The sequence below is a fragment of the Ursus americanus genome, chromosome 32 (assembly GCF_024610735.1).
Source record: "Ursus americanus isolate L20-20 chromosome 32, mUrsAme1.1.p, whole genome shotgun sequence".
Classification (NCBI taxonomy): domain Eukaryota; kingdom Metazoa; phylum Chordata; class Mammalia; order Carnivora; family Ursidae; genus Ursus; species Ursus americanus.
Window position 1 is genome coordinate 30,129,792 of NC_142158.1, and position 19,339 is coordinate 30,149,130.

Here is a 19,339-nt window from a genome sequence, read left to right on the forward strand (position 1 = left end):
AATTTTAATGGTTCTAATAGAAAATGGGAAGGGCTCAAATTTTCAAAAAAAGCGAAGACCAATTTTATTCTGACACCAGAGAAGAATGATGAACTTCTCCCCATTACAACCAGCTAGACAGAAAATGAATATACATACAGCAAGTTGGAAAACAGTTTAATGATCACTCACCAAAATCCATAGATGTTTACATGTTTACAGGGATAAACTTTTCCACTACTCTTGCTATCACGGTGTTCTTCATGGTAGAGTATCTCAAGTCAAAAGTTTCTGGTGGTTTCATCTACTTAAAACCCAGTGGAAGAAACAACCTAAGTCATAGCAACTTCATGCTTCAGTGTGAAACCGTCAAAGCTCTCTTGGAAAGGTTTTCTCTCTGACCGCAGCTTCCCTGTCTAGAAGATGCCGGAGGCTCACGTACCTTCTTCCAACTGTCCAAGAAACAGTTACATGCCTCAAAATGCCCAAAGAGGTCCCAATATTTAGTCAAGGCAAGTATGAAACAGGCTGCATGCCTTTTAGATGCGATGAATATCAGAGTTCCGAGAAAGACATTAAAATCATCGTGGACTCCTTGGAGGACTGAGATACAGAAGCACCGGCGCCAAGTCTCATGCAGCAGCAAGTCTGGAACCAGCGCTGCTTCCTTCAGTACCAGGCCTTTCTAGGCTTTGGTCTAGAAGAAGATGATTTTTTTGTGCTTTGAGTTGGGGATCTGGCCCTTCGACTTTAACCTCCGAACAGCTTCCCTCATATGTTTGGGTTGTAGTGGTGGCATTTCTCCCCACTTCTCACACACATCCAGTGCTAAACAGGACAAGAAGAAAAGTTTCATTGTCACACAAGGACTTCATATCACATGATCCATTTGAATCCTGTAATTCTGATGAACCCTTAAGCTTGCTAAGGACACCAAGACACTGCCCCTTAAGAGAATGCTATAAAACATAGCATGTTAGCTTTAGTGTAATATAGCATATCAGTCTTTATCACAGGCAACAGTTTAAGACATAACTTCTGCTTAAAAAAATAAAACATTTCACTGATGAGATTAGCAATATACAGCAGTCAGGTTCTTTCCTTGACGGACAGAGGGCAGTTCCCGTGGTCTGTAACACTGGGGACAACGCCTCATCGTACCACATTGGTCAGCCCCCGGTGACTGCTTTTCTTGTGTCTTGAATTTGGCACCAGAAATGAACAAAGTCCATTGGAGAAAAATACAAAGTCGGCTTCTGTCACCCTGGGCTGAGGAGAAGAATCTAGAAAGGAGATTTCCCAGATGCTTCCTTCCCTCTGAGTATTAAAACTTCTGAAGAATAATGGTCATGCTCTCCAGGATACACTTGGTCATCTCCTAGTGCAAATGCAAACTCCCACAAGTGCTTTAATAGGTCCCTTAGTATAGATATTCTTGAAAATAAGACCATAGAGGTCCAATCCCGTATGTGTATCAGTAATACTCACCTTCTTCTACCACCTCCCCGACGAAAACCTTGGAAATACCAGACATAGCAATGACAACATTCTGAGACACAGAGGTGCCCGTGATGGACTGGATCAGCTTGAAAGAAGGACAAAGACCATGATTAAGATAGTCAAGAACTGGCATTGGAATAGGGTCCCCTTAAGAGTTTTTCCCTAAAAAACTGTTTGCTAAAGGCTGGATGTGAAATTAAGACTATTAAGACAAGGATTCGGGTGTAGAGTGACCTATATGTCGAGACCCTATCCCTAGAATACAAAACTCCAACTGATAATTGAGGGGCATTTTATTTTTATTCTCCTGCATGAATGATCCACTACCTTGACTAACACCCCTCTCAAAATGCTAATGGACATAGCTCTTGCATCTAGTTCAGCTCTCACATCTGATGGAAATGAAGTGTGGGAGTCCATCCTTACCCTTTTAATGGCTGCCTTAGGGAAAGCTGACCGGCGATACATTTCATAACGGTTCAGCTGCTCCTCCGAAAAAGAAGAAACCAGGATTCTAGACAAAGATTCAGGTAATTAAGTTGGCTTACAAGAACAAATGCTTAACATACATCATCACATCAATAAAAACAAGTCTCAGAGAATGAATTTTCGAGCGGTCAATAGTATTAGGCTTGGTGCCTACAAGGAATGAAGATAAAGCATTTTTACTCTTAAGGAACTTGAGAAAAAGTGAAACACAACTTCCTTCCTACTTCATTAAGAACAAAAACTTAAACAACAATGTCGGGTCCCAGTGTACTATGCTATCTAGATTGTCTAGACTGTGTTTTCAGCACACGGCTCTCTCCCCACAACTCTACCTTTCTACACACTGACAGTAAAAATTTGACACATAAATTTATATTCAAACCAGTAGTTTTCAACATTAACCCATTTTGGGGAAAATATTTGCAAAATATGTGGAAAAGGGTTAATGCTCTTAATACTTTCAAATAAATAAAAAGCTATATTAATTTAGAAAATAAGCAAAGGACATGAACAGGGAATTTACAAAAATACCAATGGCCAATACAGAGGGAAAAAATTAACTATCATTAACTAAAGAAATGAAAACGATAAATTAAGATAACATTTTTCGTGAATCCAACAAGTATTATAAAAGAATGGTATTAGTACGAATGCGAGGATACAACCTCATACCTGTTGATAGAGGGTGAAGTGGGACAACCTTTCTGGAGAAGAATTTGGAAATGTGTATGAGGAGCCTTTGAAAATGCTCAATACTGCTTGAACTGGCAATTCCGTTCTAGGAGTTTATTTAGGAAATACATGGCCAGTATGCAAAGATGCGCTCAAAGATACTCGTCATAATGTTGTCAAAAGAAGAAAGAAAAGAACTACAGGGATTGATTAAATTATTCATCCGCATAATGGAATACAACGCAGCCACTGCAACTGATGACTTATGGGCATATTTACTAGCAAAATATTTATACATATCAAACATCAAAAACAAGTCTGAAAACAACAACAAAAAAACCAACCAAAAAAAGCCCCAAATCTGAAAAAGTAAACCAATCAAATATATACCCAGGGTTAACTCTGGGTGGTGGGATTATAGGTAATTATGTTTTCCATTTTTCTGTAGTCTCTGAATAATTTGCACAAGCCCATACTACTTTTACAATCAGAAAACACCATGAGGGGCGCCTGGCTGGCTCAGTCCAGTGGAGGATGTGACTCTTGATCTTGGGGTTGTGGGTCTGAGCCCCATGTTGGGTGTAGAGATTACTTAAAAATAAAATCTTAAAAAACAAAACAGAACAAAACCCCAAATAACCACAACGAAGCTACTTCCATTTAAAAAAAAGTTACAACCTAGATATAGAATTATTGACATGGAAAACATTCACCATAGATAATGTGAAAAACAGGTTACAAACAGTAACATCTTAGAAAAAATTTATTTCTAGATATATATGTATAGAAAATATCTTGGAGACCGTACACCAAAATATTAACGTTTTTTTAATCTCTGGTGATAAGATGGTATTTTCTTTTTACTTATTTATATTTCCTAAAATGTAACATAAGGTATCATTTACTTTATTTTCTTTCGAATATAAAAAGGGAAAAAAATTTAAAGGCCAAAAAAATTTTTATTAACTTCGTGTGGTCAAGTTAGAGCCTTGAAATGGGGGAAAAAAATCCAAAAGTGACTTACTGCATCTTTTGAATCTCATCTTCATCCACTTTTTGCTTCTTCTCTTTCTTTTCTTTGGTATCTATTTTCATTTTTTTGGCTGCAGGAGTAAGTAAAGATGAGTCTTCCCTTTCAACTGCTGTTAAATCTGAGATGTCCTGACTCTTGAGCTGAGAAGATGAAAGAAACCCCATTATATATGTGGCCTACTATCCAGACTTGGGCAACGTAAGTGCTCATTCTCATTACAATACAACAAATCCATTATTCAATAGTTTTTCGGTTCCAAACACTGGCTGTACCATCATCATGTGTAAGATACACTCTCTCTCCTAAAGAAGTGTATAGCCCCGCTGTGGAAAGAAAACCAGCCAAATAATCCAGTTTTCCAGGTTAGCTATGATCATAGCTCTAGTACGTTTACAAAGGAAATGATGTGCCAAGGATCATGAAAACCACTCCCCCCCGTGAGCCCACTTTCCTGACCTCATTCTTTAGAGGGGATGTCAGAAAAGTCCTCTCCATCCAGCCAGCTCTTCTGCCTCTAAATCTATAGATCTCTTTATTGCTGATGATTCCATCTGGAAAGAATATTAAAAAGGAGGCACCTTCTCACCAAAACAGTGTTTCTTTGGATCTGGAACTTTTAATAATTTTTTCAAGTAACCTCTACCCCCAGCATGGGGCTTGAACTCATGGCCCTGAGATCAAGAGTCGCACGTTCTACTGACTGAATCAAGCCAGGCGACCCTGGATTTGGAACTTATAAGTGAGCTTCTCCCACATGCAGTGCTCTTTTCTTCCTATCTCTCAATTCTACTGTATCATGCAAAGATTTATTTTCCATTGCCAGACTGAAAACTTTTCGAAGATAGGTTTGTCTCTTATTATTTCTCTCTCCCCACATAAGCATTTAGTATAGGTTTACTCACGCTGGATGTTTAATGTCTGTTTAATAGCAATTAAAATCAAAATCCGAACTTCATCCCCTCTACCTTAATATAAAATCAAAAGACACTACAAACCTCATTAATGGGATTTAACCTCTGTTTTCCCCAAAGAGGAACTCACATAAACTCATACAGGAATATGAGGGGGGCAGGTGAAAGTGAAGGTGGTATACCTTTATTTTTATTTTTATTTTTTTTTTTAAGATTTTATTTATTTATTTGACAGAGATAGAGACAGCCAGCGAGAGAGGGAACACAAGCAGGGGGAGTGGGAGAGGAAGAAGCAGGCTCACAGCGGAGGAGCCTGATGTGGGGCTCGATCCCATAACGCCAGGATCACGCCCTGAGCCAAAGGCAGACGCTTAACTGCTGTGCCACCCAGGCGCCCCATGAAGGTGTTATACCTTTAAAAAAACTCTTCAATTTCCTTTCTAGTTACCTATTTAATACAAGTTTTCTAATGTCTCTGTGCTTCAGTTTTGGTGATTTATATTTTCCCTGAAAATGAGCCATTTTTCTTAGATTTTCAAATTTATTTGGCCTAAACTTGAATATCAAATTATTTCTGGTTTGTTCTGTTTATTATTTTTTACAAGATTTATTTATTTGAGAGAGAGAGCATGAGCGGGGGAAGGGAGAGGGAGAAGCAGGACCCCGACTGAGCAGGGAGCCTGATGTGGGGCTCCATCCCAGGACCCCGGGATCACGACCTGAGCTGAAGACATATGCTTAACTGACTGAGCCACCCAGGCGCTCCTGTTCTGTTCTTTTTCTGGTTTCTTGAGTTGGGTGCTTATTTTCAGCATCTCCTGTTTGTTAATAAAAATATATAAAACTATGAATTTTTCTTTAAATAAGGTTTTGGCCATAGGATTTAATGTAGTGTTCTCTTTGTAATTTATTTAAAGGCCACTTAAAAAACAATTAAAAATATCCAGGTGCTAGTTTTTTGGGGGGAGTGGGGGTGGGGAGAAGCTTTTTGTTGTTAATTTTAGGTTTATTGCACTGCACTAACAGAATGTGGCCTATTTTGATTTCTGCTTTTAAGAATTTGTGTTTTTCTTTGTGGTATGGTATACGATCAATTTTTTTTTTTTTTTTAAGATTTTTACTTATTTGAGGGAGGGAGAGAGAGAGAGCAAGCGAGAGCACAAGAGCAGGGGGAGGGAGAAGCAGAATGCCCACGGAACAGGAAGTCCAACACAGGGCTTGATCCCAGGATGCTGGGATCATGACCTGAGCTGAAGGCAGGCGCCCAGGCGGCTGAGCCACCCAGGTGCTCCTATATGATCAACTTTAAAAAGTGTTTCAGATTAAAAAAAATTTATCTTCTGTTGGGTGGAAATTTCTATATGCAGTGATCTCTTTATGGGACTAAGTCAATTATTCAAATCTTCTCTATCCTTCAGATCTGTTTTAAAGGTTCCTTCTTAAAATTGTTTCATCATATTTTTCTTTTTCTAAAAGTCCTAACTTTATCTATTTTGATGCAACTTAATGCTCTGAAAGGCTGTTTCTATTTAATCCAATGTCCTTCCCCATGATCTCTTTAAGTCCCTAAGAAGCTCTAAGAACCCACGATTCTATCTCTAGAAATGGAACCAAGAGAACACCGAGATTCTGGTCCCCTGACTGGTGCTCAGTTAGGCAACACTGCTGAGCTCGTCGGGTGGTACAACTGATAGGTTTGGTGTATTTATGCTATAGAGACCCTTGGACATTAGCACCCAGGTCACTGGTAGTAGTTAAATGTCGTTAGAGGGTAAAAACGTGGCTAATCCAGTAACTCCCTCAAAGTCTCCCCTGAACGATTCTGCAGCGTATAATGACAAAGTTATGCTTGAGCAACATCTAGCAGAAACCATATTTCGTTCAAAGGGGTACTAGGAATCCTGGGTTCTAGCTCTTGCACTAAATCTTAGTGTGACGTCAGATCCCAATTTCCTCACCAGGAAAACCAAGAGGCTATGTCAAAGTCCCTTAGGGGCGCCTGGGTGGCTCCCTGCATAGAGCCTGCGATTCCTGATCTCCCGGTCGTGAGTTCAAGACCCACCTTGAGGGTAGAGTTTACTTAAAAAAACTTCCCTTAGAAGTAGCCTTTAATCTAAGGGCAGGGATTAAAAGTATTAACCCAATGGCTGGGTGTCTAGAACCGAACCAGCATTATAGTTTTGCCTCCTCCCTCTCCCCACCCACCTTCGCAGATCTAGAGGGAGTCACGGTGAGTTCGAGTTATCTTAGCTTGGCAGGGACCAACCAGAAAGCCGGTCCAACAAGCACTAACAATCTCTGGCCTCATCAACACTTCTCTCCTTACCTCGCCTTCTTCCGCTGTGGTTTCTTTCAAATCCCCATCTCCGTCCCCGTCAGTTTCCTCCGGGATTCCGTCCGTATCGGTAGCTCCGGGGCCCCCGGGAGCAGCGGCCGTTTCATCTGACTCCCCTGCCTCTCCTCCTTTTTCCGTGGGCGACTCGCAGGCATTATCCATAGCAGCAAGAAAAAGAGGAGAGAGATCGCAGTCCTGCCAGCCTCTGGAGCTCCTGACCTAATGGAATACAGCAGCGCAGTAGCTTACTTCCGGTCGTCGCGCTATGATGACATCACTCTTACGGCTCCTCGGAGGGGACAGTTTGAAGCACGCGTGGAGGACTTCTGGGCTCCGTTTTAACTCTGATTTGGTGGCGGTTGGAGAGGGAAGACTGAGGGTGCAGAATTCAGTTTGTGGATTTTCCATCCACATTGGGAAATCAGCATTTGTAAAGCAGAGTTGTATTGTTTACTGAAGGCTCCCCTCTCCCACGTCTGCCTTTCTAAAAACGTAGTTAACTCCTTAATCCGCTTTCTTCAGAGTGAAGGTTGGGGACGGGAGAAAACTCAATTCCGTTGTACGCCCGTGTCGTGAGATGCGGCTGTCTGGTAACTTTCAGGCAGGGACTCAACCTCGTACATTTCAATTGGGTAGAGACCGTGGGCCTGTGTGAATTGCCAGCATTTCTCTTTGATTCCTTAAGCACCTTAAAAAAAAAAAAAAGTCATATAGCTTGAACAGAATTGATTCAATCCATTTGTTCACTCCACAACTGTTGAGCGCCTACTTCGAGCTAGGAACAGTTCTAGTAGCAAAAACACATAGTTTCTACCCAATTAAGTGAGTTTTCCAATTCACCAGTACTCAAGATAGGCGTCGGTTTCATAAACCCGCCTTCTGTCAGTTTGGTTAATCTCATCAAGAGTAAGAGGAAGCAAATCCTACTGGGAAGGGAGGTCGCTCTCTCTCTCTCTCTCTCTCTCTCTCTTTTTTTTTTTTTTTTTTTTGCATACTTCACTTTAACAAGCCATTTCAGAGATTGGGACCATGAAGAAGCGGAGATATTTTTATTTAAAATTTCTCCTCTCTTCCCTCATTGAGGTACGGAGCGGGACATTTTATTCACCTCTTTATCACTAGGTCCCCACCACCGCATATTTAATTTATGCGTGCTGAAAGAATGGGCTAGGAATTGTAGGTGCGCGTTACCATATTTCTCTCTTTGTTTCTACGCTGCCAGGGTGAATTACCGTATTTCCTGTCCTGTGGGCTCCCAAAATCTTTGGGGAAGGAGCGCACTTCGGGAGGCGCATACAGGTGGGCTCCGTTTGTTCCCTTCCACCTGTACAGCGGGTATCTACAAGGCGCTTTGCTCTTGCCCCTGGAGGCCTATCTCCGCAGACCCGGGTCCATTTCCAGCGGACCAAAGCCACCTGCACCCGCCGGCCGAGCCCCGCCCAGCTAGGTGGGCAAGGGGGCGGGGCGCGGGGGCGCGGTGACGCGTGACGCCAGATCCCGGAAGTGACGCGCTCCTGGGGAGAAAAGGCGGGGGGGAGGGGGGGTGGTGTCCCCGGCCGGTTTGGGGGGTGCGTTGCCCGGAGACGGAAAGTTTGGGAGCCCGAGCAGGCTCGGCCGCAGCCCTGGGAAGGGGGTTCGGGGGGCGGTGGCCCTGGGGATGGGGAAGGAGCAGGAGCTGCTGGAGGCGGCCCGCACCGGGCACCTCCCGGCCGTGGAGAAGCTGCTGTCCGGGAAGCGGCTCTCCTCAGGCTTCGGGGGCGGCGGCGGCGGCGGCGGCGGCGGCTCCTCCGGGAGTAGCGGCGGCGGCGGCGGCGGCCTCGGGTCCTCGAGCCATCCCCTCTCCAGTCTGCTCAGGTGAGTAACGCGCCGGGGCCGGACAGCCGTCTGGAGACCCCCTCACCCCGCCCGTCTCCTGGGTCTCCTGAGAGGTCCGCGCTCCTCAGACCCAGGCGGGTGGGTTTGCTGGGTGCCCCGGGTCGAGGGCGGGCGGTCCACGGGGCGAGGAGCGCCGGTGCGGGTTCGCGCGGTGCCGGGCTCCGGTCTCGCACCCTGACCTGGCTGCGGAGAATGGTGGGAGTGCCCAGGTGGCAGCCGCCGCCGCATGGCACAGCCCGGCTTCACCCTCGCCCGCTGTAGGGTGCCAGCTGTCGTATCTCACAAGCCACTTTAGAGCAAAGGAATATTTATTTTAAATCTCCCTCACCTCCTGCAGAAACTCCCACGCCTTGCAGAATCTCGCCGCTCCCCTGGAGGAAATTCTCTTGATTCCCTTCTTTTGGTAACTTGGAACCTTCCACCACGCTCTGCAGGACCTGGCTTTTGTTGTTTATATTAAAATTGTGTCTGGGTTTTCACATTCAAAGTGTTCTTTCAGTCCCTCTTGTGCTTGAAGCTCACATTCTAGTTCGTTGTAGTGAACCTCATTGGATAAGTCTGCTAATCCTGCATATGCGGGATGCATCAAGGGGTTTATTCGTCAAGAAACAAAGCTTTAGAAAGACCGGTTTAGGAAACTGAGGGTTGCTTTAAACTTTTCTGAGATCTGTTGTTAAAATTAACACTTGAATCTGGAGCTGTACGGATTGAGAGAAAAAGGTCACTTTTGCATGGCTTGGAAGGGGGAATTGGAGGTGCTTTGTCAGTGTGAGTAAAATGTGTTGGTTCAGCAGCACTTTCATTGCCTGTTTTCTTTTCCTTCCTTGTTCTTTTGAGGTTTTTAAGAAGTGGAAGTTCATTTAGAAATGGCTTCGTTGGCTTTTGTTCCCCATTAGTTTATGTAACTTCAATTCGAGTGAGGTTGGACCAAAGTAGCCCAAGGATCTAATAAATTGTTAGGTATTAAGCACTGAGTATAAACCCAGGTCTACACGGGAAGATTTTTAAAAAGCGGTATAAGAGAACTCTCCCCAAGATTTCTTTTGGGGAGGTTAAAACCAATGCTGTTTGCTGCCCTTTCTTCAGCCCCTAGAACAATGCTGTCACACAGTTGGTACTCAGGATTCATTGAATGAATAAAAGTATCAATTAAAGGATGACAAATTTCTAAATAGGCTGATGGTGGTACTGGCAGTAATTGTCAGTAGTTGGGAGAAATGAAACAAACTTTGGGAATGAGGTAGAGATCAGAGCTTCCAGGAAGAGGACTTCAGCTCGCTTTGAAGGATGTGAGGATTTAGAAAGGTGAAGTACAGTGAGAGCATTCCAGGCTGGGCAAGCTGTGATCAGAGGCACAGAAGCAGGAAAGGAAACTTATCTGGTGCTAGTGCGGCACTAGAAGAACTTCCTGCCTGGAGCCTTGAGTGGTTGGGCGTGTTAAAGAGTAATAATAATGAATGGGTACACTTCCATCTTTTAGAGTGACTTAGTCTTTCTTATGTTTATAGTCCAGTCCCTAGATCAGTGCCTGACAGCTCATGGGTGTTCAGTAGATGTACTTTTTTTTTTTTTAAGATTGTATTTATTTATTGGAGAGAGGGAGAGAGAGCACAAGCGGGGGTGGGGGTGGGGGGAGGAGCAGAGGAAGAAGCAGGCTCCCCACTGAGCAGGGAGCTCAACGCATTGCTTCATCCCAGGACTCTGGGATCATGACCTGAGCTGAAGGCAGACGCTTAAGCGACTGAACCACCCAGGTGCCCCTCAATAGATGTACTTTGCATGCATCGGGTTTTGAATCTTCCCTGGATTACTTACATTTCTGCACTTCTGCTGTCTGAGAGATGAGAGAAAGATTATACAAGTTTGAGGGTGCCTATCTCTAATTAGTTGAATAATGTAGCATTGGGGGGTTTGCAAGAGATGCTTTAACCCCTAGTATATCCTGCTGAAGTGAGAAACTTTCAAATATCTCCCACCTTCAAGTACAGGTCAGATTACTCTTACTGCTCACACTCAAGAGACTGTTGAAATTTTGCTGAGGATTTAGCTGCCATGTAGTTAAGCAAGACTAGGAAATTCTTGTTGACCACAGTGTTTTTACTTTTGGCCTCATGCTAAAATTTCCAGTCTCTGTCATAAAGTGTGCATGGTGTCTCCATTTCCTTGCATAAGAGAGCTGACTCCTGACTTGCTCTTGTGTCTCTTACGGAGATGGTAGGTGGCCTAAGAGCTGCCCTAGCCTCTCATCCCTGGGATTCCTAAGGGCAGGGAGGATCTGCAGGTGCTGGTTACACTAGGTGTGTCATTAATTAGAGGTGATTCTGGTTCAACCTAGTGAAAGATTCTGAGCAGATGACACTTTGTATTTAAATAGTCCCTAGGTCAGCATGTCTTCCCTTTTTAGGTTTGGAAATAGTAGAGGGTAGGTTCCCTATGCCCACACTCCCCACCTCTAAGTACCTTTAACAAGAGCCGTGGAATCATAGCTTCAGATCTGGCCTTTGCATTAGCTGCCATATCCTACCCTTGCTAGTAGTGCCAACCGCAACCCATGTTTGTCCAGCTGTTTGAGTGACCAAGTAAAGCTGGCAAGCATGGGAGCTTACAGCAGCAGTGGATATAAATGTTCTAAACCACATATGTGTTGGTCTTTTCATCTATTTATGACCCCCATCCCCAGCTCCACAAAGGTTTTGTGTTTATTCTTAAGCTACAAGATGCTCCCTCTCTCACCCCATCTCTTTACTCTTACACTTCTTGGGCTTAGGTCTTAACTTCTTAAAGCCCTCCCTAATGACCCTAATACACACGGATCTCTCAGGCTTCTACTTCTTTGGAACGCATCATCTGGAGTGTACAGTAGCTCATTGGCTCATACTTTACTTGCCTAGCTTTCTTAGTTTATTGCTTTGGCCTGTCAGTATAATGTTTAGGTATAGTAACACTCACCAATTGAGAACGTACCCGAGAATCAGAAAGTCAGCAAAAACTTCAAGGAAAAAAAAGTTGGTAAAAACTTCATGTCTTTCTGACTTTCACTTACTTACTGCGCATTAATTCAGATAATAGTATAATGTTCTGCAGTCATACTGCCTGAATTCACAGTGTACTCCCACCACGGACTAGCTGCTTGATTTTATACAAATTACTCAGCCACTTGGAGCCTCAATTTCTGCATCTGTAAAATGGGGACAGTATTGTTTGCATTATAGGTGTCATCTTAGATACTGTGTGTAACATACTTCCACAGTTGCTGGCACATTGTAAATGCTCCCTGTTACCCATCCTCAGTTCAGTTCCGCACATACGGTTTTGCCATACCGCCCCTGCTGTGTGCAAAGTACCATGCCAGACGTATGATAAATGGTGTTCTTTCAACCTTGGGTATGTGTTTTCTGGCTATGGCAGATCAGAGACAGTAAATAAGGGAGAGGGCCTGCTTAGGTAGGCACATTAGTGCTGTTCATTTATCTAGTGTTTACCTGTCATCTACTTTGTGCCAGGCCAATTGCCAAATGCCCTGCAAAGTTCATCTCAGACCCAGCACATAGTAGGTACTTTATCGAAATTAGCCCCTCTCCTGAGACATGGTCCGTTTCCTTACAGCATTTATAACAGTATGTCTGTGTGACAGATTGACAAAATAAGAGACAGAAAAAGCAATTAAAATCTAGCATAATTTTTCCCACCAGTAATTTGAGACCATTAACATAGAAGTGCATAGCCCTGCACACTTGTTTAGGTCCTAGGCATCATGGTACTGTAGCTTAGTGCTCTAATTTCTGTTTATTATGACTCTTAGCCATGAGATACAGATTAAATTATGTTCAGTGTAGCATGTTAATGAAAGTAGGAAAAACATATTTTAGTTTTTTATCCAAAATGATTCAAATATAATTTTTGTCACTTAAAAAGACAAGCAACAGATTATTTAGAAAGCATAGTTACCTGAAATGTCTAGTCCTAGAAAGGTTCTGGATGGTGTGGATTTTGCTTTATGTAATAGGATCTCATTTTCTGATTGTTGAACAGTTGTGTGCCTTCAGTTGGTACCTTGGGACAGGCACTGTGTTAACTTCTTTTTAACTCATGGTATTTTTCAGCCTTGCACACAAATTCTCATGTAATGCAGAGTTTGATATGTTGATGGTCATACTGAAACTATGGATTTCTAAGAAATTCGGTATGAGAAGACGGTAAGATTTGGGTTAGAAGTGAGTTCTGTCAACGAAAGGGCAAACCTGAGAAAAGGAAATGTTACAAGAAAACATCATATATTAACTTAAAACTATATTGAATTACGAGCTAAATACTGGCATATGTGAACAATGTAAAGTTAAATGCATTCCTGAGGGTTCAGAAGCACAGAGAAACTAAACTAAAGGCTAGGATCGAGGAGTAGATTGTGTCATGGTTTAGGAGAATTCTGTACTTAATTTCTCAAGCATAAGAGTGAATAAGAAAATAAGCCAAGGAGGCTTACTGGAAATCGGAAAATTTATAGACAGTAGCAATAAATGTGGCTATAAATTACTTTTTACTCTACCTTTTGGGGTGGTCGAGGGAGACTATCCAGAAATAGCCACAGCTTTCCAAAAATATGAAATATTTTTTGAAATAAGGAATGAAGAATGAAAACTTTTGAAAAATGGACCCAACTTGGGGACATTGGGGACAATAAAAAGTTGTTCCAATGTTAGAAGATATGACAACTTATTCGTTGTTTTTTAAGAAAGATTCCTAATATTTATGTCAGGAATTCAGACTTAAAAAAAAAAAAAAAAAGAGGTGGTTAACATAACCATTTCATTAGAACGGTCCTTCATTCACCCCAAGAATGGATGTGTAGCTTGGAAACAGTAACAGCAAGATAGCTTTCCTCATGCTGCCCCTGTTACTTTTGTCCTCCCATGGTGGCAGATTGCTTTTGGATGTGCCTAATTGGAGCAAAATGATTTTAACATCCTAAGGAAGAGGACAGTACTGGCCAAGGACTGTAGAAGGTGTGGTCCTGAAGCAGAATCTCATGGACTTGTGTGATCTAAGTTCTCGTTCTTCCAAGCACATGCAACAAAGCAAAAACAAAACACAACTATCCATTAGGATAACAGTTTTCTAGATATCTCTTTTAAGTATGATTTTATTGGGAGCTATCCTTTTCCTTTATTTTGGAATTGCTGTGCATTTTTCCTTTCTTTAAAGCAGAATATGACTTTGTGTGGTTATTTTATATCTAAAAATAGTGGCTGATCTTAAACTGAGTAAGGCATGTACTTGTAGAAAAAGATAATTTAACAGAAGTTTGAAAAGTCAAACATCTTCCTCTTTCTGAATTCTCCAATTGAAGTTTAGTTTTTACTGTCTTAGTTACAAAAATTAGAGACTGGAAACAGTGAAACAGTCTTGTGGTCTTAAGAATTTGATTTGTATCCAGTTAGCTCCAGCATGTTCACTTGTCCTGGGAGATTATGGTCCCAGCGAAAGTTGCATCCTTGGCCGAAAAAAATCCCTTCAGAAGGTTCTTTTTTTCCTCTTGGTTTGTTCACCCAAACAGCTGTGAATTTTGGTTTGCAAAAAGGAAGTCAAGGCTATTTCTACCCTAGTTTTCAGGAGGGAAAGTAAATTACTGGGTTATATAGCCCAGAGACACCAAGGAAACCCCAAAAGTAGAGAGTTTGTTCTTGGAAATGTCAGGCTCTCCTGTGGGTAGGAACTTGGTCTCTTCTGGACAGCTCTCAGAAAATGTTCCCCACACTGATTTCCAAAAGATTACTGGGAGATTTTCTGTGGTATAGAAAATTATATTGTTACATTCATAGAACATCTTCAAATAACTTTGGTGTGGTTAGAGTTAATGGTAGTAATACTAGAAATTATATGTTATGGCTTCATATTTATCTTTTCTTAGTAATTTGTAGATCAAGTTTGTTTAGTTTACAAATCAAAAAGAGTTTTTAAAACAAGTCAGTTGTCTCTGCTTTACTTTGATGTTATTACCACTATTAAAAATGGTGGAGATGATCCAGGAAGTAGAACTGCCCCCTGGCTTGCCTAACTGGCGAGGGCTCAGCATGGCTGCTGAAGGTCAGGCTCTGACCCAACTCCGCCTTGTGAGTTAGGCAAGTTACATAACCTCTCTGAGCATCTGTATTTCATATGGATAATGGGCCTGGGATAGTATCTACTTCCTGAAGCAGCATCACATGAGCTAAAATATGGAAGGCACATAATGCCTGGCACATGCCAAGGACTTGGTAAACCTTGGCTGCTAAAATCATCTGATGGGAGCCCAGTGCTTGCCACCTTTGATTAAACTGGAATGATAATCCTGTTAAGGACATATTTTATACTGATGCCATTTAAAAATGTATAATAATTGATAGCAGAAGCTCCCAAACTTTGTAAATGTGAGTCCCATTTTTAGAAGCCTAAAAATGGTAACGGTGGCAAATTACAAACTGATACAAGTCCACAGTCTTTTGTCTGAAACCCTTGGGTTTAGTATCCAAAATTTTGGGGTTGTTCGAGAGTCATAGCAAGCCCTTGGTGGAATCTGGGGTCAACACTCGGGAACGTTGTATTACTACAGTGAAATCTGTCAATCTTCACACAAAAGGGATAGGTATGAAGCAGCTCTGTATCAGTTTAGGACAGGTTTTGCACCTAAGCAAGTTTGCCCCTAACTTTTAAAAATTTATTCTCAGAGATTTTTGGATATCTGAATTGGATATCCAATATTGATATTATGGATCTCTGTATTTATTATAGAAAAATTGCTAGACACATGAAAGCACAAAGAAGAAAATAAAATCATCTGTAATTCCACCACCTAAAGGAATTAACTTGCAATTTTGGTGTACATTCTTTGGTCTTTTTTTTGTGCAATATATTTTTTTTTTTTAGCAGAAATGACATTGTTCTGTACATACTTTGTCCCAAAATTTCATTTAATATATTATAAACACTTTCCTATCATTTTCTCTTCAACCTCATTTTAATGAATAAGTGGTATTCCACAGTAGGTATGAACTGTAATTTATTTAATCCCTCCTCTGCCATTAGACATGAGTTAGTCTTTCGTTTTCTGCTATTGAAACAGCACTGGGATGTACTGCCTTGTATATAACATTTTGTGCACACTCATGCTAGTAACATTTTATATCCTCAGGATAGTAGATGTAATTTGAGTATTCAACCATCGCAAAGATCACATATGCAGTTGTATTTGAGGACTCTTACGATAATTCTAAGGCCCCTTACATCTCCTGGGTCCTTCTGGTTGGAAAGTAATGTACTGATCTATAGCTGCTAAATGCTGCTTATATTTAGAAAGTTACCTTTGTGCAGGCGTAGGATTTTTAATGGTCAAGTTGGGGCCTCTTGGGTCCTTCTTCAGAGGCTAATGTTTAGAAGAGGGCCATTAATAACACAAATGCATGGAGCAATATGCTCCAAGCAAAACGAGACAAAAGTCATTTTCTTTTGTTCTAGCTTTTATTATGGGAAATTCCAAACATACCCAAGTCAAGAGAGTAAGAAAATGAATCCTCATGTTCCATATGTACTCTCAGACAATTACCAGCTTATGACCAATTTTGCTTCTTTTTATCAGGCCTCCAACTAAATTATTTTGAAGAGAATCCTATATATCTTATTACTTAGGTACATATCTTTAAAAGATAAGGACTCTTTAAATATTCACAATCCCATTATCACATCTAAAAAATGGCAATTCCTTAAAATCATCAAATGTTTAGTTACAGTTCAGATTTTCCATATTGTCTAAAATATTTTATATTTCACAGTTGGTTGTTCAAATCTGTATCCAAACAAGGCCCACACATTGTATTCATTCGCTATATCTCTCAGTCTCTTTAAATCTGTGGGTTTCATTTCTGTCATCTTTTCTCCAGTTCATTTGTTGAAGAAAAAAGGGTGTTGGCCCCATTTCCCACAGCCTGGGTTTTACTGATTGCATCTCTGAGGTATCATTTAACATGTTCATCTGTCCCTTGTATTTCCTATAAGCTGGAAATCAGATCTAGAGACTTGATCTCATTCAGGTTCAAAGTTTTTGGCAGGATTTCTTCCTGTGAGTGTTGTGTACTTCCTTTATTTAATCTTTCTTTTTCGTGATGTTGGGAGCCATTTGAGATCATTGCCTAGATCTATGATTTAATTAAGAGTTGGCAAAATGGTGATATTTCATTTCTATTTTGCCTTCCTCACTTATTAGCAGGAAGACTTTTTTTTTTTTTTTTTTTTTTGAGAGGGAGAGAGAGAGAGAGAGAGAGAACGCAAGTGGGAGCAGGGCAGGGGCAGAGGGAGAGAGAGAGAGAGAGAGTCGTAAGCAGGCTCCGTGCTCAGTGCGGAGCCCAACATGGGGCTTGATGATCTCACGACCCTGAGATCATTACCTGAGCCTGAATCAAGAGTCAGACACTTAACTAACTGAGCCACCCAGGTGCCCCTAAAAATAACCTTTTAAAAATGTGTTCTGAAACACTTAGACTGACAGTTTTACTTTACTGTGGAAAGCAGTTGAATTGGTTTATAATGGAGAGGTGTTGTGTGTGTTTGTGTATTTTACTTGAATGATATTTCTACTCAGAGTCCCCCAGTTTGTGCTGGTTCATCTGGCCATTTGCCAGTCAAGTGTTCTGATCTTTGAGAGTGTAGATTAGTTCATCCAGCTTCTAATCTTTTTTTTAAGTTTCATGCTGGCCATGGATGGCCCTATAGAAGACAAAGCTTTAAAAAAGATGCCCTAGGGACTTGAGTAATCAAAGGTTGCACTTTGGGAAGACCAGTTTTAAATGGTGTTTTCCCACCAGCTTTATGGGTTGGCTCTAGGTAAGAAGCTAGGTGTGTCAAGCTGAGTTGTTGCTTAGATTACTCAGTCTCATTTGTTACTCTTAATATGTTTCATGGTGTTGCACTTTTTACATGAACTTTGAAGAATCCACTGAATTGTCTTTTATTAAGTATACTAAGCGCATTTCTCTGTGTACTTATTGTAGATTTCTGTTATTGCATTGGGAGTTCCCATTCACAGCTCTGATTTTGAGTTCCTATTCTGACATCTGCGTATTTTCTTTGCTTGGTTTGGAGCTCAACTATAAACAAAAGCATTTCTTTTATTATATTTTATTCATTGGTTTTATATATTGAGCGTAGGGGTGGGCTGTTCAGGTGTGGGTCCCTCTGCCTTGGCCCACATCCCCCTATGACCAGCCATACAAATGCTACATTATAGAGTCAATTTAAAAGTGATAAAGGAAGCGCGTGGAACCATTTGGTTTTTTCTTTTTGACAGGTGTTGGGACAGTCAGCATACTACTTTAGAGAGATTTTTGCCTCTGTTAGGCAATGGCAGCATCCAGCGCCATTATACTGACTGATTCCCTGGCACTTTCACGTTGGGCTCTCAGATTCCTTAAAGAGCATTTTCATTAGTTAAGATGAAAAATGAAAATAGAAGTAAGAGAAACAAACTGAACTTCTTTACTCAGAACGGAAAATGTATCTTAAAGCACTTGAGCTCCATTGTGCCAAGCAGTTTTCAACTCCGTGGGGTTGGACAGTGCGTGGTTCTTGCAAGACTGAGGCTGAGGCTCTGTCTCCGTGTCATGATTACAGCGCATGCTTTTCCCTGCCAGTGGTGACTAGAGGCAGCGTGATGTGTGGGGTCAGTCAAGCCTTTTACTGTGCCTGGAAAATCAGCTCCAAATGTATGTCCCACTGGTGATACCGGTAGTCAGCATTCGTTGAACATTCACTGATACTGGAGTAATAGCATTGATTTTTACGTTTGGAAGGCATTATCAAGTGCTTGTCTTTACTAGAATTAAGAAAGTAAAATTTTTTATTGTCCATCCTGTTGCGCATTTTGTGACTTTCGGCTTTGCACATGTACGGTTAGATCTCCTAATTACAGTAGTTTTCAGTCATAGCAAAAGTTTAAAATCTCAGGGATTTAGATTTTTTAAAGGAACATTCTGTTTTTAAGAATTGGAACGTCTCTATTCTTATGTGTGAAAGGTAGATAAAGGGGTACTGTTACTTGAGGTTATCAGCTATCATAGAAAACACAAGCTAGTTTATTTGGAGGTGGTACTTTATTTAACCTCAGAAAGAGCCTTCTTAAAGGGGGTTTCTGCCTGTGTCACAGCCCTTCTTGTCTGAGTGAACCAACCTGTCAGACTTTGTTTTCCTTTCACCTGAGTAAGCATTCATTGTGATTTTCCTTTGTTTCCTTTGAACACAATCCATTTCTCGAGTTATTTTACCTTTTGAATCACAGTCAAGACCCACTCAAAAGAAGCTCAGTGACCAGGAAAGCTTACAAAACAGAGCAGTTCAGGGCTGTTTATGTGAATCATTGGAAGATTCTTAGGCTTTCTTGTGTTTGTTTTTAGATCTTAGCTCTTCTCTGGGCCTGGAGAGGAACCCCAGTCCTGGCTTGGTTTGTAACTCTCCGGTGCATTGTTCCCTGCTCTTCCTCTGATGCAGTTTGATAAAGTCTGTGCATTGATTGACTCTTAT

General features: G+C 41.5%; 2 protein-coding genes across 6 annotated transcripts in view; one reads left to right on the plus strand and one right to left on the minus strand.

The window, feature by feature from the left end:
- Positions 1 to 139: 139 nt before the first annotated feature.
- On the minus strand, positions 140 to 8,341 carry TAF11 (TATA-box binding protein associated factor 11). The gene is made up of 6 exons (XM_045772018.2): positions 8,152 to 8,341; positions 6,911 to 7,607; positions 3,665 to 3,813; positions 1,906 to 1,993; positions 1,468 to 1,564; positions 140 to 807 (listed from the first exon to the last, which is right to left on the minus strand). The coding sequence occupies exons 2-6, from the start codon at positions 7,079 to 7,081 to the stop codon at positions 677 to 679; spliced, it is 636 nt and encodes a 211-aa protein (XP_045627974.1). The 5' UTR covers positions 7,082 to 7,607; positions 8,152 to 8,341; the 3' UTR covers positions 140 to 676.
- A 127-nt stretch (positions 8,342 to 8,468) lies between these two features.
- The window catches only part of ANKS1A (ankyrin repeat and sterile alpha motif domain containing 1A), a 175,551-nt gene continuing 164,680 nt past the window's right edge, over positions 8,469 to 19,339 (plus strand). For 2 of the 5 annotated variants that reach the window (XM_045772007.2, XM_087858153.1), the window contains exon 1: positions 8,471 to 8,773. In XM_045772007.2, coding sequence (XP_045627963.2) covers positions 8,577 to 8,773 — 197 coding nt within the window. In that variant the 5' untranslated portion in view covers positions 8,471 to 8,576. Of the gene's footprint in view, positions 8,774 to 19,339 lie in introns of all 5 variants that reach the window. The other 3 variants (XM_087858152.1, XM_087858154.1, XM_087858156.1) reach the window with 2 other exon arrangements.

What these genes read in the sequence shown, in the direction of transcription:
- TAF11 (XM_045772018.2), bottom strand. Translation starts at nt 7,081, where the DNA reads ATGGATAATGCCTGCGAGTCGCCCACGGAAAAAGGAGGAGAGGCAGGG. An exon ending in GATGAGATTCAAAAGATGCA is followed by an intron (nt 1,994 to 3,664) that starts GTAAGTCACTTT and finishes ATCTTTGTCTAG; the next exon opens with AATCCTGGTTTCTTCTTTTT. An exon ending in CTAAGGCAGCCATTAAAAGG is followed by an intron (nt 1,565 to 1,905) that starts GTAAGGATGGAC and finishes CCTTCTTTCAAG; the next exon opens with CTGATCCAGTCCATCACGGG.